Raw genomic sequence first — 24,596 nt, forward strand, 5'->3', positions numbered from 1 at the left:
AAGGTGTTATCTCTGTGTATTACAGTCACTGAGCCCCAGTTTGCCAGGATTAATAACCATTGCCTCATTTCTTTCAGCCATAGGGATAGGCTAGTAATCTAAACCAAGTTAGAAGTGCAATCAGATAGAGTGTGCAGAATCAAACACAGAAAAGAAATCGATTGTGGTACCAGGAGAACGTATCTGTGTGGATATGTGTACACGTGCATTCTCAATATATTTCAGTGTTAGTATAGAGAAAAATTTGAACAATTGTCTTGCACTTTGGGAAGAGAGTCATAATGTGTGTTTTGAAGACTTTATGGGACTTACTTCTTGACTGTTAGCTAGAATGATCACCTGATGGCTTCTTCTAATTCAGACTATCAAAGTGTCCTACAAACCTGATCTTTCAGCCCGTCCCTAACTCTTATAACTACTGGGGAGGCCAAATTGGCTCATAGCTGCCTATTCAAACCAACCAACCATACAAGAAAACATAGAGGACAATTTGGGGAAATGTAAAATAACGAAGTATTTTACAAGTGTGTTATGAGTGTTAGTCGCTCAGTTGTGTCCAACTCTTTGTGACCATGGATTGTAGCCTGCCAGGCTCCTCTGTCCCATGGAATTCTGCAGGCAAAAATACTGGAGTGGGTTGTCATTCCCTTTTCCAGAGGATCTTCCCGACTCAGGAATTGAACTCAGTTTTCCTGCATTGCAGGCGACTTCTTTACTGTCAGAGCCACCAGGGAACGTGGCAGATATTTTATATGAAGGATTTATTGTTTATTCCTTTAGGTGTGATAATGATATTGTGGTTATTTTTATTTAAGAAGGCTTTATCTTTTAGAGATAGACACTGAAATGTTTAATGATAAAATAATATGATTATACCCTGCTATAAAATAACCTAGCCAGTGTGTGGAAGTGGGGGGAATGAGACTGCAGATGAATTTGACTGTGGATTGATCATTGTTGAAACCTCCTGACATGTGGTGGTTCATTCCGCTACTCTACTTTTTGATATACTTGAAATTTTCCATAATAAAAAGTGTTTCCTAATACTTTAATAGACATCATATTTTTAGAAGTCTCTACCCTTTTTAAGTATACTGAAATATATCTAGTTGAATTATAATTGAAATTTTTTAAAAACTTTTTTTAACTTATAAGGAAAAAAATAGATTAGGCCCAATAGCTCAGAGAGCTGTGATGACAACAGTCACTCACAGGGAAAGGAAAACTCCTTATCTAAATAAAAGACTGAACACTGACAACCTACATTTCTGCCTTCGTGGAGACATGGTGAGAATATCAAGAGGTGACAGCACTCCTGATGTCTGATGTCTTTAGGGCATCATATTTCCAAGCCTTTGGGGGGACTGCTGATAGAAGGCCAAGCATCGTTTCTGAAGGCTCCTTCAAGAGCTGCTTCTTGTCCAAATACCGAACTGACCTGTGTGTGTGTGCTTAGTCACTTAGTTGTATCTGACTCTGCAACCCTTTGGACTATAGCCCACCAGGCTCCTCAGTCCATGGGATTCTTCAGGCAAGAATACTGGAGTGGGTTGCCATGCCCTCTTTCAGGGGCTCTGCCCAACCCAGGGATCAAACCCAGGTCTCCTGTGTCTCCTGCATTGCAGGTGGATTCTTTATCCACTGAGCCATCAAGGAACTGACCTCATCTTGCTCTTATTTGAAAAACTCAATTTCCTGGAAGAGTGGTCAGAAGGTACAATGGCCTGTATTCTTTGCCTTCCTATTGTAGCTGATGAGGTTTGAAACATAAAATCTCCTATATGGAGCTCTCTCTGATGAAGCTTCTAGTAGTCCTTCTGTTTCCTGTTGCTGACCCCCCAAGGCCTAAGATCAAAAGCCTTGGGGCTGCCTGCCTGGGTCAGTAGATTTTCCTTGTACATACTAGGAAAGTCAGACTAGAAGGAGTGGGCTTTAGACAGAGGCCCCAGCCCTCCTGGGCATGACTTTCTTGCCTAAAAATGGTTTGTTGCCTAATTGCCCTAACCCTCTGGCAATAAGAACAGCCTACTTCACTAGGGCCCTTCTCCGCTGACCTGATGCTTTCCTGAAATCTTGACTTGCTGTGGATTTTGAGCTCTGGGAACCTGGAAGTTTTCTGCATTTTTGGACTGACCACCAGCGTTGTGTTCAACTCTGGATTTGCAGTGGGTGAGACATAGTCCCTGCCTCAAGGCGTTCCACCCCATTCTGGAAGGAGGAGCCATGCCCTGTGTAAACATGGGCACACAGCTTACAAGTGTGGAGAGACTGGTTTCCAGGATGTTCCTGGGACACAAAAGGTGGGAGTGGGCCTTTCCCCATGTGGCTGGGTGAATCTCTTCCCGGGAGGCCTGACACGACGTGTACCTGCACTTTCTCAGAGAAATTAGGTAGGCTCCCAGACTGGTGCTACGGGTATCTGTGGGTGGTAGAGTTCTGGGTAAGGTTTGTTTCCTTCTGCTTTTAATTTTAACTACCTTTGTAGTTCTCAGTTTACTGAAAGGAGCATTGGGGACTTCCCTGGTAGTCCAGGGTTAAAAATCTGCCTTGTAAGGCAAGCAACTCTGGTTTGATCCCTGGTCAGGGAACTAAGATCCCACATGCAAATAAGCCCGTTTGCCACAACAAGAGAAGGCCCTGCACACTGCAACTAGAGAAAGCCTGAGTACTGCAGCAAAGACCCAGCACAGCCAAAATAAAGAAATATAATTCTTTTTTAAAGGAGCATCTATTTCATAAGCAGGAAACATTTCTTTTTGAGACTTTAAATAAAAGCAGGGGCCATCCTAGCTGAAATTGCCTTTTCAGCTTAAAAAAGAAAAAAAAAAAAAAAACTCCTTTAAAACTTTACCCAGGGTTTTGTAACTAACATTTTTATGAAGAAGATCTTGGTTAAGGGAGTAAACCAAGCATTTCTAGTGTGGTCAGCAGTACAACAATAAGCCACAAAAACAGAGGATAAAGAGCCAATCAGAAGCCAAACCAGGGGCTAGTTAAGCTTCTTTCAACATAGGCTCCTACGTCAAACATCTGTAAGGAATTGCAGCTTGAGCATATGAAGACGACGGAGGTGAAGTCCAAAAATAAGTCTGATTTTTTTAGGGAAAAAAAAACAAGGTGTAAAAGCTTTGTTTTCAGACCTAGGGACCTGGGCTGAGGCAAGGGGAATGAGCTGAAGCTCTGGCCTGGGTGAAGAGAATTTCCTGACTTTTTGACTCCAGTCACCAAAGGGAGGAGCTCTTGAATTTGATGGTTGAAGTCCTAATGTCCAAACAGTCTCTTCTCATTTCCAGACTCATGCTGATAATTGACCTTGATGTTTTGGCCTGCTGGCTTTATTTCTTCATGATCATGAAACTCCTAATAGTCTGCACACATTAAACCACTCAAGGTTTCTTGTGTTGGACTCCTTTAATAATCCAGTTGAATAATTGCTGTCCCGCCTAAAGGCCAGCCAGGCAAATGGACATGCCCAGACATGAATCCAGCAGCTGAAACAGGAGTTTCACTCCACCCCATACACCAGAGTGGTGCCTCTTGTTCACCTCTTCCCCCTCTGTATACTCTCCTTCCTGACACAGAGGTGGTCTTAGCCCTGTGTTAGGATGCTGGGACTTTATTTCATTAATTCCAAATGACTTGGGAGAGTTGTTTTGAGCAGCTTTTTACACAAGTGCCTTTTGGAGTTAGAATTGCTGACGTTGAAGTAGTTAAAACAATTCCAGAGTTTTCATCTACCTAGAAACAGGAAGATGATAGGAGTGTTGTGGCCACACCTTCTGAGGTATACTGTTCTCAGAAAAGATTCCAGTTCCAAAGTTGGGTAAGTTTGTGAACAAGGAAGAAGAGTGGAAACTGTAAGCTGTCCTGTAATACCCATTCTCTCCTCTCCATGATAATAGCTGACAGCCCAACCAAAGACTACATTTCCCAGGTTTCCTTCAGCTAGGTGTGACCATGTGACATATGCTAGCCAATGAGCTGGAAGCAGAAATGACTCTATGACTTTCTGATCATACCTATAAGGAGTAGACGCCTGGCTCCCAGGCGCTGTAGAACTGTCATGTTGGCCTTGATTGCTTTTTCTTATGCTCCTGAGTGCCAGAGATAAAAACACTAGGTTCTTTAAAAACCGCTGGTTGTGAGGGTCTTCAATCACAACAACACCTGCATCCCAACTGTTACAAGAGTGTGCAGATAGCGTGGTTGTGACATAGGGATATTTGGAAACACTGTTGAGGTAGTAGTAATGACCACATGCTCCATCCAAACGGCCATTATCTGCCCCAACATGCCTGTAAAGTGTTCTGACTTCACATCCAGGGAGAGCTGTTTGGTCTACTGGTTTGCAGTAAACAGGATGTGAAGGGCCAGGCTCCTTCCCTGGTGATGGTATCTTGCTGCTAGTCTACTCCATTCCGCCCCTGAAGTTATGTATGCTGTCATACTCTGCCTTTGCAATCCAACTGTGTTGTGGTCCTACCTTATACATTTTTTCTCCTGTGGACTAAAAGCTCCTGTAGAAAGACTGAGGGGCTGAGGTTTTAGAGTGAGGAGCTGTAGCTGTAGCTTGATCAGGTACAAGTCATTCGCTCCCTGCCTTGGAACAGAGAGAGAAGGTTCCTAACAAGCCCAGGATCATCCGCAAAGGCTCTCTCTGCTCCAGGAAGACTTCTGGTCCCATGGACTGCCCGTCCTCAGCTTGTCATATTCCTATGACTGAACAGAGAGACCACAGGAGTTGCTATTTTGTGTGCTTAGTCAGTCAGTTGTGTCCGACTCTTTGCAACCCCATGGACTGTCACCCGCCAGACTCCTCTGTCCATGGGAATTCTCCAGGCAAGAATACTGTAGTAGGTTGCCATGCCCTCCTCCAGGGAATCTTCCCAACCCAGGGATCAAATCCAGGTCTCCCACATTGCAGCCAGATTCTTCACCGTCAGAGCCACCAGACAAGCCCAGTTGCTGTTTCGTTGGATCAGACTCCATGGATGAAGGCTCCCCACTCTCAGAGATTCTTTTTACCCCAGTCCTCTGTACTTGCCTCACTGTCTGGTCATGTCACAGCACAATAATCCTACTGATGCCCTGGTCCTGGGTTGTGCAAGACATAGGAACAGCTCCTGTGTTACTGATAGAACCATGTCATTGGTATTTCCTGCATTTGGAGAGGTTAAAATTTAATCTCTGTGGTCAGCTTACTGAAGTGAATTCACTTACTTTGTTTTTAGTACCTGGAAAAACACTTATTGTCCCTAATGAGACGTCATTCTTAGGAGGGTTGTCTTAGATGTATGACAGTGTTGCTAGGAGGTAATGGTAGGGTTGTATATAATGAAGCCTTTGGGGTGGCGGCCTCTTTCAGCTGAGCAATTGAGCAATACATCTAGCAAGTAAGGAAGACAAGTTCTCAAGTGTATATGTGTTCTGATTTCCACAAACTCTGGCTGGGCCTGGAGAGGAACTATAATCAGTCCCCTTAGCACTAAGCATATTCCCCGAACTGGCTTAGCCCCTCAGGCTCTCTCTTCCATTCTTCCTGCAGCTCCTAACATCCACTGTGGGTATGAATTTCCCCAACAGCCCTACCCTGTCCAAACAAGGAGCTCCCACAAAGGCATGTCCTTTTCCTGACCCACCCTGAAGGTGGGGATTATGCTTGCTGTATGTACACCTGTCTCTCATTTCTCTGCAGTTTGATGTGTTTGTGCATCTGGCAGGCAGTATAAGCAGAGCACCGAATATCTGAAGGCTCCCGACTCGTGTCTATGAAGCCTAGGACTGTGGCTTCTCTTTTGATAATGGAGCTTACGGTTCTTCAAGTTAGGATGTATTACAGTAGCTGCAACCATATCCTAAATTCTGCTGACTTGGGACTTAGGGGGAATTGTCCCTTTTTTGCCACATTCATAACATTCTGGATTTTTATGATTTTAAGAACATAGAAGTTGAATTTAAAAATGGATTTTTTAAAATACAGACTAAATTGTCCTTAATTTCCTGATTTTAAAAGTCATGTGAGAGAATATTTTGATTATGCTGTTGGTGGACTGTAAACCTCTTTTAAAAGTAGATCTTAGGGATTTTATTTTTGTACTTCATTGTTGTTGTGTTTTGTTTTAAAGATTTTCAGTAGCAGAGAAAGATGGTGGAAATTTAGTGCTATCTTACAGGATTAAAAAAAGAGTAAGGGAATTCCCTGGTGGTCCAGTGGCTAAGACTCTGCGCTCCTGATACAGGGGGGCTGGGTTCGATCCCTGGTCAGGGAACTAGATCCCACATGCCACAACTAAGACTCTGTGCAGCCAAATGAATAAAAATAAATGTTTAAAAAAAAAAAAGAGTAAAAAAAAAAATCATGGAATCAACAAAACTGTAACTTTCATTGAGTCTTTACAATCTCTTTGCAGTACTATGCAGGATGACCTTTTTATTCTTCATGAGCAAGAATATGACAGTTTGCTTGAATCTGTCTTCAAAACTGAGTTCTTGAGCCTCTTAGCAAAGCGTTACGAGGAAAAAACCCAGAAGCAACTACCTCTGAAGTTTAGCAACACGTAAGTTGGGATCTGAGGCTTTGATCTCACTGCCGGGGTCCACTGCAGAGTAGGGGTGGGGTCTGACTGGCTTGGGTGGCTCTAAGGAGCTCTGGGGCCTTGGCTTCTCCTGTGGACTCATAGGGCCTGCAGAGGACAGTCAGGGTGATTGCCATGGACTTTGGAAAGGTTACTTTTGCATTTCTGTGAGATGACTTCATTGAATGGTATATTTTATCCCTTGGCCAAAGGTCACCAACGTGAGGCCAAGAAAGGCAGATTTTTATATCTTACCAATGCAGGAATATTTTATTTCGCAGAGCTGGTAGAAGTAGTGTAAGGCTGAAGCAGAAGAAAGTGATTGGGGCTTAAGTCCCCAAGATGAGTGCATGATACAACCTGCTAGTGGGGCATTTGGAGATTGGGGGCTGTGGACGGCCAGTGTCTTATGTCTGGGCTCACCTTCATTCACTTTAATAACATCTTCTCATGTACCAGACACTGGCAGACTATTGGATTTCTAGTCTCATGTTTGCCAAGTGATTTATTTGACTTTTTGATCTTGTTCAATTTCCCCATCCATAAAACGAGGATACCCTCCACTCTTCCTACTCACAAGCAAGGGGCCAAAGTAAAGCCTTCATTCCAGGAGTTGGGGAACTTAGCATAACTCATCCTGCTGTGGTTGAAGTGAAATAGACACTAGAAGTAGAATGAAGTCATTACAGCATTTTCAAACAACAATTTGGCCATGACACCAGGGGCAGTTGTTTTTGTCTGAGAATTGGTGATAAGGGAGTAACTCAAAAAAAGTAAGAATATGTATAAGCCCAACCTGCTAAAAAGAATAGGCAGCTACTGGCAATTATGATTTTTCTGTCTTACAAAATAAAAATACAAGGTTAAAAAAGCAGAATATGGAATTGCATTATGTAGGCATATGGGCAACATAGGAAATAAAAAAAAACTGGCTGGGGAGTTTTGCATTTGTGAGTAAACTTCCCTTTTATTTGGGTATTGGTTGCTAGTGTCTTTTCCTCCCTGGGATGGGGGTGAAGGTGGAGGAATAGAACTTAATTAAATAGTAGCCACATTCTCAGCCTAGATGGGAGGGGAGTCTGGGGAAGAATGGATACATGTATATGTATGGCTGAGTCCCTTTGTCATCCACCTGAAGCTATCACAACATTGTCAATCAGCTATACCCCAATACACACCAAAAAAAAGTTAAAAAAATAAAAAATAAAAAAATAAACTTAAAAATACTAGCTGCATTCTGTGCAGAGGAGACATGAGCTCTCTGTCTGGCTTCTCTCAGTCCTCCTCACACAGAGACCTGGGCAATCAGAGAGGACACGGTGATGCAGCACAGCAGGTGTGGCCTGGAGGGCAGCCTCTCCTTCTGTCCCCACCTGTCTCCACTGGACAGTGCTCCGATCCTGGGGCACCTCCCTTACCAGCTATTATCCCCCAGGGACTGGGCCCCCAAATGCTCTGCCTCTGGTTGGTGGCTCAGCCCGCGCCGTGCCCGTCCACTGGGCCCCAGACTGGTTCCCATGATCCAGTCTTGTCTTGTTTTTACAACACAACTCCAGGCTGGGGTCTGTGAACACCACTTTCTCCCTGCTTCTCTCCCTTCCTTTGTTAATTCCAACATATACGCTTGTCACAGGCTTGAAATCAAGTTGAAAAAGGAGAACTGGGGTCCCTGGAGTGCAGGGGGCTCCCGGCAAGTACAGTTCCACCAAGGCTTTGGCGACCTGGCCATCCTCAAGCCCAGCAACAAAGTGCTGCAGGTCAGCATCGGACCCGGGCTGCCCAGAAACTCCCGTAAGTGTGCATGGGCCCCACGGGTGGGGCCGCTGCTGGGCTGCTGGGCTCCCTGCCTGGCTCCTACTCACCCTCTCTCCAAGCTAAACTCCTTTCCCACCAAATGCTCTTAACACTGCACAGACCTGCAGGCCAAAGAACTAGTACACTGACTGCTTCCTGTGGCTGGGGTTTTCTTCTGATTGAAACATTTCAGACTAAACCAACATCAAGGCAAATGGGCAGGTTAAACTTTTCTGAATGATCTAGTAGTTATGAGTAGTATTCCTGGCATTACAGTGTTAATTATGTTTAAAACAAATCTATTTGTTGGCTTTATATTTCCTAGCCCTTTCCAGTCCAGTCATGTCAACAATACAAACTTCATCCTTTGTGTCAGTGTTAAAGAAACTGACCACACTTACCAACTCCTTACAAGGGTTCACTCTGTTGCAGAGCATCACGTTTAATATCTCCCTCCTTCACTTTAAATTGTTTCATTAGGAGACACACATGCACTAAGTCACACTCTGTAGTTTGACTCCTTTTACTGGGCCTATGATCCTTTTTTTTTTTTTTTTTAATATTTATTTATTTATTTGGCTGCACCAGGTCTTAGTTGCAGCATGTGGGACCTCGTTCCCTGACCAGGGATCCAACCTAGGCCACCTGCATTGGGAGCACAGAGTCTTAGCCACTGGACCACCAGGGAAGTCCCTGGCCTATAGATTCTTATTCTATACTTTTTCTGTAAGTGATATTTATAAATTATATTTAGGATGGACATTATAGGTAATCATAGATGCCATGTATTCATATAATGTATATATCTTTACAGAATATAGTCCACATGTATGATCAATGAAGAGTATGCCAAGTATAAAATAGGTCTTTATGGCTTCTGTCTACCAGGTGCATACTGGCATGTACTCATGTAACTCACTAATACAGTACAGAAAAGTAGCCACTCAGTAAATGGTGTATGTCTGAGTATCAGTTAGTACTTGCAGAAGACAGCACATTTAGGTGGGATTTTTGAAGATACTTTTACACAAAAGGACTCTTTACAGAGATGTGGGCAGGATGAAGGGAACAGGGTTGGGGCTCAGGCAGAGAAAACCAAGATGCTACTATTATCCTAAGGATGTAGGTAGAGGAGACCCCAGAAATCTAAAAAAGAACATGTCTCAGAATCACTTTGCTATACGTCAGAAACTAACACAATAATGTAAACTAAATACTTAAATTTGAAGGGGAAAAAAAAGTACCCCAACTCCTGTCCCCTCTGGCACCCCGGTCTCCTGCCAGTGCTTCCCAAACGGCCAACCCCAACTAGAGTGCAGAAGCCTAGCAGTCCACTGGCTCAGACCCCCGGGCACAGAGCCAGGCCAAGGAGAGCTATGGATAACCAGCAGGATGAGTCAGAGCCCTGCTCAGTGGGCCTCGAAGTGAGACATTGTCTAATACGGTGTTTTATCACGTCTCCGTGGGATGGGGGGGCAGGCGGGGGACACCCACACCTGGCCTCCTCCCCTCACCCCAGGACCTGATACCCAGCTCCTCTGCTCTGCGCTGTTCATGCCTGACCATTTCCTGCTCTTCTCTTTACTAGGAATTTCCTCTGCACCCCTGTTCCAGCTGGCTTAATTGTACACTCCTTCATGTCCCACTCGAGACCTTGTTGACTGTTGTCCTTTCCAACACATAGTCTCTGCAGAGGTCTCGCCTGGCCCCCAGTCGCCCTGCCTCCCCAGGCCTCATTCTGGCCCCACGGGGCTCCATTTAGCACTGCTCGTTTTCTGATGCTTGCACATCTGTGTCAAGGGTACCAGTCTGCTTCTCCCCTTCAGCATCTCTGTGTTTCCTTCAAAGACTAGAGAACACAAACTCTGGTGAGGACCGCCCTGGACAACAGCAGAGGTGGGGGAGCTGCGGCATCTACTCCAGGGACCGTGGTATGCGGCTAACACGGCCTCAGCTTCTGTGCTCTGTGGTCGGAACATGAGTGCGAACATTCATTTGACCCATCTGTCTCTTCGCAAAGTCAACAACAATAGAAGCCCCTTTGTATGCTTATTAATAATTCTTTGTAAAGCCATTGTCTCTGACATTTCAAATCTCTCATTCTGCCAACGTGTCCTCTGGCCCCTCCCATCCAGTAGCTGCCAGGACAACATGCCCCTCACATAGCCTGTTTACCCTGCAACCAGTCTCCTGCAGATCCCATGGAGACCTGCCTTCCAAACTTCTCAAAAGTTTTCCACCAGCAAAAACCCATCAGGAGCCATAAAAACCAGCCAGTAGCACTGATCTGAACTTTTATCTTGCTCGTCTATTTCAGGTCCTACCCGAAGGAATACGATTCAAAGCAGAGATTACTCCAGCAGGACTCACAATGCCAACTACCCGATGAGAGCTGCCCCTCTGCCCCCAGGTGAGCCTAGCATGCGCCGTAGGCGAGACCCAGATGTGTAAAATGCATCGAGGAAGAAGCACATTAGCCAACAGATGCCAACATAGTAGCCAGCCGTGAGCCGTTTCAGTGCCAGATGTCCTCCTCCCAACACGATGGCCCTACCTGTGGCCCTAAAATTCATGGGACTTGTGTATGAACCAGTGAGACCACACTATAGCTGAGTTAGCGATTTGCATTTCATTACCTGGAAGTATTACTTCCTTAGGAAGGGCTTCCTACATCAGTAAGAGGAAGAAGAGGTTGCTGCCCATGGCAACCAGAATGTCATCAGTTTTTAAGATGTAGGATGCTGCCTTAATGGAAATTGGAATTTGCAGATATGACCCCACCATCACTACCCAGCTCCAGCCAAACGCTGACAATGCTTTTGCATCTAGTTAACAGCTGAATTAAGAAATAGAAAGTCTTTATTCTTAGTCAGATAGGAGCTAGGAGATTGGCTCCAAAAAATAAAGTAACATCTGAAAGAATTGCAAAATTGATACCAAAAAATTTTTAGATCTTATGTTACGTTTTTCTCATTGTTTAACTGATAAACATATAGCATGCAAGTCAAAATCCAAACCCAAATAAATGTAAGAAGTTTTGCCCTGAAAAATCTGTTTAGTATTGGAAGAGTACTCTCCAAATTCACAAGTGTTTTTCCATCACTCACAATTCAGTTAATAAGAAACTGCCTCCAGAATGTTTGACGTTAATAAGTTTAGGGTTGTAGGTCTTAAAAGGGTCATCTTTGGACCACGCTTGACTCAGATCATGCCAAACAAGGCAATCTATTTGTAGCAGTATCCAAAATAAGCAGTAAGAAGCATTTCTTTTGTCTCCTGCCCTGAAATCTCATAGTTGCATGCTAAAGTATGGGCAATGGTGCCTATCAGTGAGAAGCCAATTCTCATCTCTCTTGGAATCCCCATCCTGCCTGGCCCAGCTGTCTTTCCTCCTCTCTGCCTTTATTCTTGAAGAAAATCCAAGCACAAAAGAACCTAAGAGAACCAGTGTAGTATTGTGTTACTTCTTATGCGCCAGCCGCCGTGCAAAATCTTGGCCAGACCACCTGGAAAGTTCACTTGCCTCAACTACACTGGCCAAAGTCGCCTCAGACCAACTACCTGACCTTGAGCACAGCTCCCAACCTCTGTACATGACAGTTGCTTCATCAATAAAATGAGGCAATTAGACCCAAGTCCCTTATGTCAGTACTTACACTTTCTGTGGTGAAGGATCAAGGGCTAGGGGTTTATTTTAGCTTTGGTTTAGTTTTTTTGTGTGTTTTTTTTTCCTTTAATTTTTAACCCATCACAAAATATACTTTTGTAAGATATAATAAAAATTACTGAATATGTCCCACTCTGAATGTCCCTTGGCTGTCCTTGGCAACTTGGGCAGCAAGTGGGGTCTCACCAAGCTCCTCGTTTCTTTTTTTTTTTTTTTGGCTCCTCGTTTCTTTAATGAAGAAGTTGACATTCTGAAAGATCAAGTGTCTTGCTCAAGGTCATGTAGCTATCAGAGGCAGGCAAACCTGAACCTCAAGTCCCCTTTGTAAACTAAGTGTTATCCCACTGGTACCAAAGAGTTGTTCTCTCAATTTGGATGGAAGAGGTTTTGTGGTGGGTTTGCCGGTGTGTGCCTTGGGGAGCCTTGTTCCCCTTCATTCTTGCCCAAACCTGTCAGTGAGAGAAGAGATAAGGGCTTCTGCATATATAACATAGAACAACAGTTCCCCTTTCGGGCAAGGTGTGCGGCTCGGAGCCCAGCACTGTAATCCATTACTTACCGGATAATGTGATCTTGACTAGGAACAGTTGTTTGACTAGGAGAGCTTGCTCTGTTCAGATTAATCCAACCAGTGGGCACATTTCCCCTGTGGTGGACTCCTCTCTCCATCTCCCATGACTGGCTCTCACAGAGTACACCCGGGACTGACTCCTTGAAAATGGATGTCCAGCTGTTTAAACAGCTGCCTGCCAGCCCTTTTGAATCATAACCTCATCATTTTTCTTAGACCCAAAAATGTGCCTTCCAAGTAGTCAGAAGCTTACCTTTCTTTGACTGTTGGCTTTGAAACCCTGAACATCTGGTAGTTCTAATGTCAGGTTCAACAAACACACATGAGTGTCTGCTATGTTCCACACATTTGCCAGGCAGTTTACGATGTCTTGGGTCTATTCTTCACAATGTATGATATTAGCAGTTATGCCCTCGGATGAGGAAACTGAGGCCTGGCAAAGCTAAGTAACTCGCTCTTGGCTAATAGAGGGGAAAAGTTTGAAGAGCCTTTTAGCAAAGCATCAGAAATTTTCAGCTTTGTTATCTCCTCTTTTCCTCTTTCTAGGATTGCATCAGAATGGAGTCATTAAAAACCAGTTTGTGCCATATTCCCATGCTGCTGGAAACCAGAGGTCAAATCAGAAGAGCCTGTACACATCCATGGCACGCCCGCCTTTGCCACAGCAGCAGTCCATCGGCTCGGACCGAGTGTCACAGGCGCTGGAGAGCTTGGATTTCCTCAAGGTCCCAGACCAGGGTGCTGCCGGGTAAGAGAGCCACCTCCTGTGAGTGACCCTTGTGACCTCCATCTCCATCAGTCACACCAGGGTTCAGGAACTCGGGGCGTCATCTGTGTGCGATTCTGAAGCTCAGTTTTGCACCCACATGTGGTCACCCAGCCTCTTCCAGCCCCAGGGCTGTGAGGCTCTGGGTTGGCATCTCGAAAAGTACAGCCAAGTTGATGTCAAAGGCCTTATCCTGGAAACACTAGAAAAGGGGTTCCCTTCCACCCTGAGGTTGAATCACTCTGTGACCTGTTTTGCTCTCTGGGATGGTTGAGGAATAATGGGGGTGTTGATTTATGTCTCTGCTAAAGGTGCATAAACACAATGGCTCAAAGAGTCATTAGAAACATAAGGTATACCATCCCAGCATTCTATGAGGTATACATGTTTGTTTATGAATACAGACTGTCAAGGATTTAAAATAAGAGCCTGTCTACCTTTCTAGAACAGAAGAGGGGAGGAAAGAAACCAGCTTTTTAGTTGAAAGAAGTAAAGATTCATGGGACTCTGTGCAGATAGAGTTATCAGTGGGGAAAAAGGAGTTGGCTGTGTCCTGTGGAGTCACCTGGCGTGTAACTAGGGCCGGCTTCAAGACAAGGGAGTGAACTCTGCCAGGAAGTAGATTTTGGCACTGATAAACAAAAAAGCATTCCAGTAGCCTAAAGATGAACTGCCCTAGGATGTAAGGAGCACCTTGTCCCTGGAAGTATTTAGTCATAGGGCAGATGGAAACCACAGACAGGAGTATTGTAGACTGACTGTGTCATATGCCAGAGAAGGGTGAGAATCCTGTCTCAGCCCCTGTTAACTAATATTGGACCTGCTTCTTACCTTCTCCGGGCTGCATTTTGCTTATCTGTACACTGGTGTAATACTACGAAACTTGCAGGGTTGCTGGGAGGCCTAGAGAGGATTTAAATAAAACATCTACTGCGGTTCCAGGCACGTAGCTGGCTGCTTGGTCAGCTGTAGCTTGATGATGAAGATGGTGGTGACGGTGATGGTGGCGATGAAGCAATTTTTGGCTCATGGTGGCCGAACTAGTGACTTTTTAAATTTTTTTTTAATTGGAGGATAATTGCTTTACAGTGTTGTGTTGGTTTCTGCCGGACAACAACGTGAATCAGCCATGTGTATACATATATCTCCTCCCCCTTGAGCCTCTATCCCCTCACCCCCATCCCACCCCTCCAGGTCACCACGGAGCACCAGGCTCTGCTCCCTGTTCTATACGGCAGCTTCCCACTAGCTGTCTGTTTCCCACATGGTAGCGTATGTAGGTCAGTCCTACTCTCCCAATCCGTCCCACTCTCTCCTTCCCCTGCTATGTCCGCAAGTTTTCTCTTTTCCACATCTGCATCTCTATTCCTGCCCTGCAAATAGGTTCATCGGTACCATTTTTCTGGATCCCATATGTATATGCATTAATAACCAATGTTTGTTTTTCTCTTTCTGACTTAACTTCACTCTCTATAACAAGCTCTGGGTTCATCCACCTCATTACAACTCAAACGTGTTCTTTTTATGGCTGAGTAGCATTCCACTGTATATATGTACCACAGCTTCTTTATCTGTTCATCCGTTGATGTGAACTCTTGGCAAGAATCTCTGACATGATTCTCAGTGGTGGAATAGTTCTCTCTGCTGAACCCCTTAGCGGGGCTGCTGCAGCCCACTCTTCCCTCCCTCTTGCCCACCTCCATTACCTAGTCTCTCCGTGTCTGTAGAATAATAAAGAGCTTTTGAATGTGATCAGGAGACTCGTGTACAAACTAGAGCCGTGCTGGGTGAGAAGCGACAGCTCCTTCCTTTGGGCGGGGAGCCACCCATTCCCTTGAGGCCTTACCAAAGGCCACAGACTCTTAGGAACTTTCCCAAATCTCACCAGGTTCTCTCCTCACGTTCCTTTTCCCCTGGCAAGTCTTCCCTCATTTGGGCTTCAGAGAGGAAAGCACTTTGGCTTTAAATATTTATTTATTTATTTAGCTGTGCTGGCTCTTAATTATGGCATGCAGGGCCTTAGTTGTGTCATGTGGGACCTGGTTCCCTGAGCAGGGATCAAACCCAGGTCCCCTACATTGGTAGCTTGGGGTCTTAGCCACTGGACCACCAGGGAAGTCCCAGCACCTCGGTTTTATACAAATGGCCATCAGGAGAGTGGCCGCCACGTTCCATTGCATCTCTCTGCCTGCTCCCACCACTCCTGCATATGTAGCTCTGTCCCACCAGTTCTCATGGTCATAGTTTGCCTGATTGGCTTGGTCTGAAGAGGTGGTTCTCACACTTTAATGTGCTCCAGAATCACCTGGAGAACTTACTGGCCCACTTCTAGCGTTTCTGATTCAGTAGGACTGGGATGGGGCCCAAGAATTTATATTTCTAACAAGTTTTGAGTTGGTGATGCTGCTGATCCAGGGACCACATTTTGAAAACCACTTTTATCAAATCATTTTGATAAAGACGGTGAAGCTTCTGTGTAGAGGTGAATTGAGGGGTGCTGTTGCAGCAACAGGATCCTTAGTCCATAATCCAAGACCTACACTACTCAGACAGATGAAACTAAAATAATCAAACAAGCCTTCCTGGGCCCAGTTTGAGTTCCCAAAGTAGGCAGGGGATTAAAACCAGTCAGCAAAATGCACCAAATCTCTGTCTGCTAGCTTCCTACTTGCTTTGGTTTTGGCAAGCAAAACCATCTTTCCAGGCTGCTTTGCAAGTTACAGACTTGCACACCAGCCAGCTAGGAGCATCTGTCAGCCAAAATGCAGGCAATTTAGGAACATTGTGTCTTAACCGAGGCTGCTCCCTTCCAGCCCGCAGCTGTGCTGTTCCCTATGTAAGTCTTATCACACCTTTGCCACCTTTAAGCTTAAAGATCAGACATACGTGATGCTATTTTGGCAGTGGCTGTGAGGCTGGAAGGAGGGAACCTTCACTCCTGTCTACTAGACAGTGAGATTTTCCTCTGTATAAAACTTGTGTATAAAACTCACATGAGGCACAATGAATCCTATAGCTATAACATCTCAGCCAGCCTCCTCTCTGTACACTTAAATCTTCAGTGATGCAGATTCTTCCTTAAGAAGTCATACCCTGTTCAAACAGCTGAGCTTTTGCTTAGTATTTATTTTCTAAAACACATCAAGTCCAAGCTAAAATAATTTCTAATGTGGCCAAAGACCTTAGACAAGCATTTCAGGGCCCTTGTGATTACCTACATTTAACAGTTCTTCATTGCCAAGAAAACATGAGTTGTGTTTCCCATGGGAGGTGGTTGAGCAAACAGGGAACTGTGGGTTCCCTAGCTGGTTCCTTCCACAAAGACATTCCTGTTTACATCACTGCCCCAAATGATGCCCTTGGATTTACCAGCCTATAAAAGGGAGGTTACCTCTAGGTCTTCTTGGACTTTCAACTCTTAGGTTCATCTCTCCTTTCCCCTCCCCCACCCGCAATGCACTTTAAAATTTTATTTATTTGGTTGCACTGGGTCTTGCTTGTGGCAAGAGGGATCCTCAAGTCTTCATTGCAGCTTGTAGAATATAGTTCCCTGACAGGGATCAAACCTGGGCCCCCTGCATTAACAGAATGGAGTCACTGGACCACCGGGGAATCCCCAATGTGCTTTTCTATATAGACATATTTAATATAGGCAGTCATTTCTTTTGGATCACGTAATGTGGATAAAATCAAATGGTGTAATTAGCACCTCAAGTTAATTCAGGAAAGCCTTTGTCAGTTTGCTTTGGGTTCAGTCAGTTGGGTTTTTTGGTATTTGCTTTTGGAGAGAGCATGAAGCCTGCATGAAGTTACCGCCCCAAGTGGATTCTTTATCCTTGCCATGCCATGCTTGCTGTTGTCGTTGTCATAATCATTATCCAAGAAAACTAAGACACAGAAGGAATTATAATCTTATAGTCCCTTAGCGTACCTTTTCAGCAGTCTGATTCAGGTTCAAGATCTGTCCTGATTCTCAGGAAAAGAGGACAGGTAACACAAGAATCATACAAACATTTCATTCACCAGGCTCTGCTCTGACTCCATAGGAACACTTGATTTACCAATCAAATGTGCCCTATATTTTCCCTCCTGTAACTGAGATGTACCTAATCCACCTCCAGTTCATTACTGAAGCATTAAAACCCAGACTGGAAATTTTCTTTTTTTTTTTTTTTCTGTTGGCCTTTTTAATCCTGTGGTCCATTTCAGGGGAGGATCATTTCAGGAAATTTCATGATACTCCAGAGATGAATCCAACTGGAAGTTGGAGAAACAGAAAAATATTGAAAGTGCTCAGTGGTTGGGCTTCTGGCCATGCCACAAAAGAGAGATCGATCGAAAAATGTAAATGCTGCCTGGGTGTCTCCTGACAAGATTCTCCTAATGGAGTCATATTTTTCAAGGGGCTTAAAATTTCCAACAAGTGTCCAATAGCAATATTTCTTAACCCATAATCTGCAGGAGCAGCAGCCATATCCTGGCCCAGGCAGACACGAAGCCTAGGAATTTCTGGCATCCATTCCCACATTTCCAGTAATGTTTATAGATTCAACCTTTTGGAACAGAGCATATTTTAAAGAGCCAATGAAATAAAATGCCATTATTTTCCTTCTTGGAATTTCAGGACATAAATCTCACATCTGCAGAACAAAGACGTGATATTTGAAAGCTTAATCCCAGCTCTCACTGGCATAATGACATAGGCACACCCGGGTGCCCCAGAGGTCTGGCGGCTGCAGGGAGGTTCACAGAATGTGGCCTGGCCGTTTGCAGGGCACCCAGTTTCACAGTTGCCAGGACCGGGTGTGAGTCCTGGGTCACTTGTTCCTTCCTCTGTTGATTTATTCATTGAATATTGACTGAACTATGTACCTTCTATGTGCCACCTGCTGGGCACACAGATTGTCTCACTGATTACCAGCTGACAACCTCACATGTATCACTTCATCTTCCCACACCTTGGTGTCCTCACCTGGATCATAGAGTCAGTTATCATAGAAATTTAAAGCCCACTCAAGATTTTGTGAAGATCAAGTAAGGGCTTTGTGAACTATAAAGCACAATGCCACTTGAAAGTTTATTTGTATTTTTTTTTTTTTTTGCTCCACTGGGTCTTCATTGCTGCATGCAGGCTTTCTCTGGTTGCGGTAAGCAGGGGGTACTCTCCAGCTGAGGTGCACTGGCTTCTCATTACGGTGGCTTGTTTTGTTGCAGAGCACAGGTTCTAGGGTGCATGAACTTGGTAGCTGTGGTGGCACACAGGCTTAGAAGCCCCAAGACATGCGGCATCTTCCTGGACCAGGGATTGAACCTGTGTCCCCTGCATTGGCAGGTGGATTCTTAACCACTGGACCACCAGGGAAGTCCTATTTGTATTTATTTTATGACTGTTATTCATGTGATTTGGTCTTACAGAGAAATATTAATATTCTGCCAAGAATGAAAAATGGGTATCCCCTCCCAGTGGCTTTATCCACAAGAACTCAAACCTCTGGCCTGCATAGAGCTCTAGACTACGGAGGGGGTAAGCTTCAGGAATTGCTGGCTTTAATGGGGGAGGGTGATGGGGCAACCTAGGGAAGCCAAGACAAGGGGACTAGTCAGGGAGATAGCCTCTCTCACTCCCCCTTCTCTGACCATCACACATGTAAAGCCATGCTGCTCTCTGCGGTTTCAGACCAAAAGCAGAACAGAGAGCTAAGAAATTATACTGTAGCATATACTAGTTGTGTTTCAATAACAGAAATAAAATCCAAAATTCCTTCTTGTGCTATGCTATTGTACAGTCTTTTTCTAGTTAAACCTCCTTGTTGCCAGTCACCATAACAACTCGCATCCCATGAAGAAAGTGAATGAACAGTCCCTGTCTCTACGTCATTGATGTCACTTGGCGTTTTGTGTTCTTGTGGGCTTCCGGCCCCTTGTGAGGTTGGACAGCTGTCTGCAAGGGCTCATAGGTCGGTCAGCGCCCTGATGTCTCAGGGCATAGCCCCGCTTGGTCTCCCCAGGCGCTGAAACAGGGCTTCTCTGTCAGCGCAGGTTTTCACAAAGCCAGCTGGGTGGGATGCGCCTGATGACTCAGGACACTCTGTGCCGTGAGTTATGATGTGACTGCATTAGATGTCTAACGCCCTACTCAGAAAAAGACCTGACGTAAAAGCAAGGTGCTGTAACCGAGCTTCTTCATGTGTTGGCTTTTTTAATGAAGAATAAACACAGTAAAGTGGTAAATGTGTACCGTCCCTTGGTATCCATCAGGGATCAGTTCTATCACACACACACACATACACACCAGATACAAAAATCCATGCATACTCAATTCACTTACATAATATGGCATGGTATTTGCCAGGGCTTCCCTGGTGGCTCAGCAGTAAAAAATCTGCCTGCAATGCAGGAGATGCGGGTTCGATCCCTGGGTCAGGGAGATACCCTGGGGAAGGAAATGGCCACCCACTCCAGTATTCTTGCCTGGAAAATCTCATGGACAGAGGAGCCTGACAGGCTGCATAGATCTCCTTGCTCAATTATCTGTGGTCCATAAGAAATATACTTACTATAACTTCCCAGCTGGCTTAGTAGTAAAGAATCCATCTGCCAATGCAGGAGACTCAGGAGACACAGGTCCAATCCCTGGGTCAGGAAGATCCCTTGGAGTAGGAAATGGCAACCCACTGTGGTATTCTTGCCTGGAAAATTCCATGGACAGAGGAGCCTGGCGGTCTACAGTCCAGGGGATTGCAAAGACTCGGACACAGCTGAGTGACTGAGCACGCACATAGTATTTGCATATAACCTATGCACGTTCTCCTGTGTACTTTAGATCATCTCTAGGTGACCTATAATACTGAATACAATGTAAATGTTATGTAAATAGTTGCCCTGACCAGCAAATTCAAGTTTTGCTTTTCAGAACTTTCTGGAATTTTTTTTCCAAATATTTTCAACCTGCAGTTGATTGTATCTGCAATCTGGGATGCAGAACTCCTGGATGTGAAGGGGCCACTATACAGATTACACTGAAATGATGGGTCACATGGTAACCACAAAGCTACTTTACATTGTGCCAGAGTTACATATAATGAAACAACTGGATTTGCTCCGTGCTCCGTGATGTGGAGTTTTATAACTACATACAAATCTGCATACAGTGAACCTTTATTATTGAAATGGCAATAGGAAAAATAACTTTGTCATTTTGATTCAGAAATTCTTGCTCCAACCCCCATTAACAGAGTTTTCGATCATGTGAGGTTTAATTGGAATACAAATATCAAAATATGAGCACTACCAAAAACTATCTAACTATTGCATTGTTGTTGTTTAGTCACTCAGTCATGTCCAACTCTTTGAGACCTTGTGGACTGTAGCCCACCAGGCTTCTCTGTCCATAGGATTCTCCATGTAAGAATACTGGAGTGGGTTGCCATTTCCTTATCCAGGGAATCTTCCCAACCCAGGGATCGAACCTGCATCTCTTGGGTCTCCTGCATTGGCAGGCATATCCTTTACCGCTGAGCCAGGGAAGCCCCATAAAATCCTGCATATCCATTATAAAATAAAACTAGTCTAAGTGCTTTCAGACGAGTAAAAGTGAGTTATTATGAGGGACAGTGGTATGCTGTGAAAGACTAGCTCTCTCTGGGGATGAGAAGGCAGAGCTGTAACATTTGTTAGTTTCTGCTCTCTATGTGGCTGATTTCAAGCTACTAGGGTGACTTTCCCACTGGTCGCAGGGCTGGGAGGAGAGGCAATCTCCTACCATTATGCAGGCAGCAGACATTAATAGCATGGATAGATGTACAATGTGGTAAAATAATTAGGGAGGGTCAAATTATGAGTATTTGTTGCCTTTGCTTTTAATTTAACTTACTCAGTTAGATGTTCTTGATTTCATCTTTGTTGTTCAGTCACTCAGTCATGTCCGACTCTTTGCAACCCTATGGACTACAGCATGCCAGGCTTCCATGTCCTTCACTATCTCCTGGAGTTTGCTCAAACTCATGTCTATTGAGTCCAACCATCTCATCCTCTTTCGCCCCCTTCCTCCTCATGCCCTCAATCATTCCCAGCATCAGGGTCTTTTCCAATGAGTCGGCTGTCTGAACCAGGTGGCCAAAGTATTGGAGCTTCAGCTTCAGCATCAGTCCTCCCAGTGAATATTCAGGGTTGATTTCCTTTAGGATTGACTGGTTTGATCTCCTTGCTGTCCAAGGGACTCTCGAGTCTTCTCCAACACCACAGATTTCATCTTTAACGATTCTTTAACAACTGACCCACAAAATTTCTGAAAGTATGACAGCCTGCGCTCACAGGCTGGGTTGAGGCCAGTTCCTGCATCCTGGGCACAAGGGTCTTGTTTGCTAGGTAAGAAAGTCTGAATCCCTTTTTCATGACTGTGAGTGGTGTCTGAAGACACCCAAGAGACCTTGTTAATTTCTGGTAGCTGGTAGAAAGGAGCCATCATCTCTTCGTTATTGACTGCACAGGATCGCCACCTAGTGGTGGAAGGAGATAGTCTGGGTTGAAGGCTGAGTCTGTCCAACCAAGCCAGGAAAATGGCTGTTCTGACTGATTTGTGTCATGGTTTCCAGGTCCATACTGCAGTGAGTAAAGAGCCAGTGATCACCCCATCGGGGCAGGTGTCCTGTGTTCCGTGGTAGGTCTGACAGTAGAGATCTTAAAAGCACTGTGGAAAGCCGTCTTAGAATTAGGAAAAGGGCCTGGGCCATTGCCAGAATTCCCTCTTTTTAACCCATGAAGACAGATCCCTAAAGATGTGAAGTGATGGATCCAAGTCATGTACCAGCCAGTGTCAGAACTGGGCCTCCAACCCAGTACACTGACTCCGATTCAAGCCACAGTCCCTTATACTCCTGCAGGACGTGCAGATTGAGGCCACACAGTCTTCCTGGGCCTGACACCAGGTCCAGGGATTACCGTGGCGAGAACAGCCACCCCTGTCTGTTGTCAGAGTCCACCCCTAGACTCTGCTGTCCTGCTAGGGAGACAGGTAGCCCAGGCCCCTGTCCCCAGTGCACCCACCCCCTGCTCGGAGCAGGCACAGGCTACCAGAGGATGCTGCCAGGGTCTGAAACAAGATCCAAAGGCTGAGCAGGAATTAGCAGTGCTCTGTGTGGGCTGGGAAGCATGGGGCCAGAAAAATCAGTGTGGCTGGAGTTCTGGGAGCCTGCTGTATATGCATCATGCCATTCGCTGATGAAGCCAGCAGGAAATTCCAGGAACCCACGTCAGTGATCTCGTGGGAGTGTTGTGAGGCTAAATGAAGCAACATTTGAAAATGCCCAGCATGGTATCTTGCCCAGAGCTCCAGGCAGGGGTTCCCAGACCACACCCCCTCTGTTGACACAAGAAGGACATGATTAGATATGAGAATGAGGCAAAAGTGACCGGAGAGGAGGAGGGCTTACTTGGCAAGGTGCTGCCCTACTGGACATTTGTCCCCTTTCCTGGTTACAGAGGACGTATAAACAGGAAAGAGCCAGACAGTGGTGACCTTGGGATTGCCTGAACAGCCCCTTTCCTAATGAAGAATGCTGAGCTGTTCTCCACCCCCACGTCCATTCCCCATCAAACACAGCCCACCTCGTCGATACTGCTGCTCCCCAGCAAACAGTGCCCCATTTCAGAGCTGCCTGGAATCTCCCCCTCCCAACTGTGGAGCACTGTGAGCCCCATTCAGCCAAGGGATACACGACCAGATGACTTTACACTGCATGTTAACCGTTGTCCAGGGCCTGGGACAATCAAGCCAATGTCCACTGTACACGGGAACCCAATGCCCCAGTAATCCCTGAGGTTTTACTTTGACTTATTCTGAGAAAGTAGGCTCTGATGGCTTGGAATCAAAGACCACACAGTGTCTGTGTTCACACAGGTGTTTAAATGGTCCTCCATCCCCTCCTCCACTGTGTCCCAGTTCCTGGGTGGGACACCCAGCAGCTGCTTGTACACAAGCTGGCTGAGCTGACTCTGGGTATCAAGAGTGCACTGCAGAGCCCAGGGGGTCCATGCAATTTACTTATTTTAAAAATATTTTTTATGCAAGTATCTTTTAAAGAAATATTTATGTACGGCTGTGCTGGGTCTTTGTTGCTGTGCGGGCTTTCTCTAGTTGCGGCAAGCAGGGGCTGCTCTCTAGTTGTCACGTGCAGGCTTCTCGTTGCAGTGGCTTCACTTGTTGTGGAGCACCAGCTCTGGGGTGTGAGGGCTTCAGTAGTCATGGAGCACAGACTCCAGAGCACAGGCTCAGTAGTTGTGGCACTCTGGCTCAGCTGCCCAGCGGCATGTGGGATCTTCTCCGACCAGGAATCAAAGCCGTGTCCCCTGCATTGCAAGGCAGATTCTTAACCACTGGACCACGAGGGAAGCCCCTTACTGTTTTTAGTTTTGAATCAGCTTTCTTGAGATATAATTTACATACCATAACATCAACCCATTCAAAATACAGTTCACCAGCTTTTAGTAAAGTCAGGGGTATGCAACCATCATCATAATCTAATTTAGGAAGATTTGCGTTATCCCAAAAGGAAATCTTCTTCTCCTTAGCAGTAATTCCTCCCTCCCCTGGCCCTCAGCAACCACTAATCTACTGTCAGTATAGGTTAGTCTTTTCTGGACATTTCATGTGAATAGAATCATCCTTCTTTTGTTAAATTTATTCCTAAGTAATATTCTCTTTGTGTATTGTAACTGAAATTGTCTTCTCAGTTCCTTTTCTAGATTGTTCATTGCTAGTTCATAGAAATATAGCTGATTTTTGTATATCGATCTGTGTTCTATAGTCTTTCTGAATCTTTTTATTCTAATAGTATTTTTTAGCGTATTCCTTGGTCTCTTCTATGTGCAAGCTCATCTCATCTGCAAATTGAGGTATTCTTCACTTCTTTTCCAATCTATATGCCTTTCATTTTTCTTGACTAATTGCCCTGGCTATAGCGCCTCCAGTGCAAATTGATGAGCTGACATCTCTTTTGTTCCTGATCTTAGACGGGGAAGTATATTTGTCACCAGCAAATAGGATGTAGACTAGGAGTATGTGGACAGGGGTCCTAAACCCAGCCAGGGCTCAGACTGCATGGAGAGAGGTAGGAAGATGCCAGTGTGGCCTGCAGCGGGATGAGAGGCTGGGAGCAAGTGGGGCCACGCCTGGCAGGGACTTGGTAAGCCAAGGGCAGGGGGAAGCTGTTGGAAGGATCATCA

General features: G+C 45.2%; 1 protein-coding gene across 1 annotated transcript in view; it reads left to right on the forward strand.

Annotated features, from left to right (window-relative positions):
• The window catches only part of MYO1E (myosin IE), a 212,991-nt gene that overhangs the window by 180,468 nt on the left and 7,927 nt on the right, over positions 1–24,596 (forward strand). Inside the window, exons 23-26 of the mRNA XM_043471817.1 lie at positions 6,411–6,557; positions 8,209–8,366; positions 10,687–10,779; positions 13,154–13,355. Coding sequence (XP_043327752.1) covers positions 6,411–6,557; positions 8,209–8,366; positions 10,687–10,779; positions 13,154–13,355 — 600 coding nt within the window. The remainder of the gene's footprint in view (positions 1–6,410; positions 6,558–8,208; positions 8,367–10,686; positions 10,780–13,153; positions 13,356–24,596) is intronic.

This window comes from Cervus canadensis, chromosome 6 (assembly GCF_019320065.1).
Source record: "Cervus canadensis isolate Bull #8, Minnesota chromosome 6, ASM1932006v1, whole genome shotgun sequence".
NCBI classification, from domain to species: Eukaryota; Metazoa; Chordata; class Mammalia; order Artiodactyla; family Cervidae; genus Cervus; species Cervus canadensis.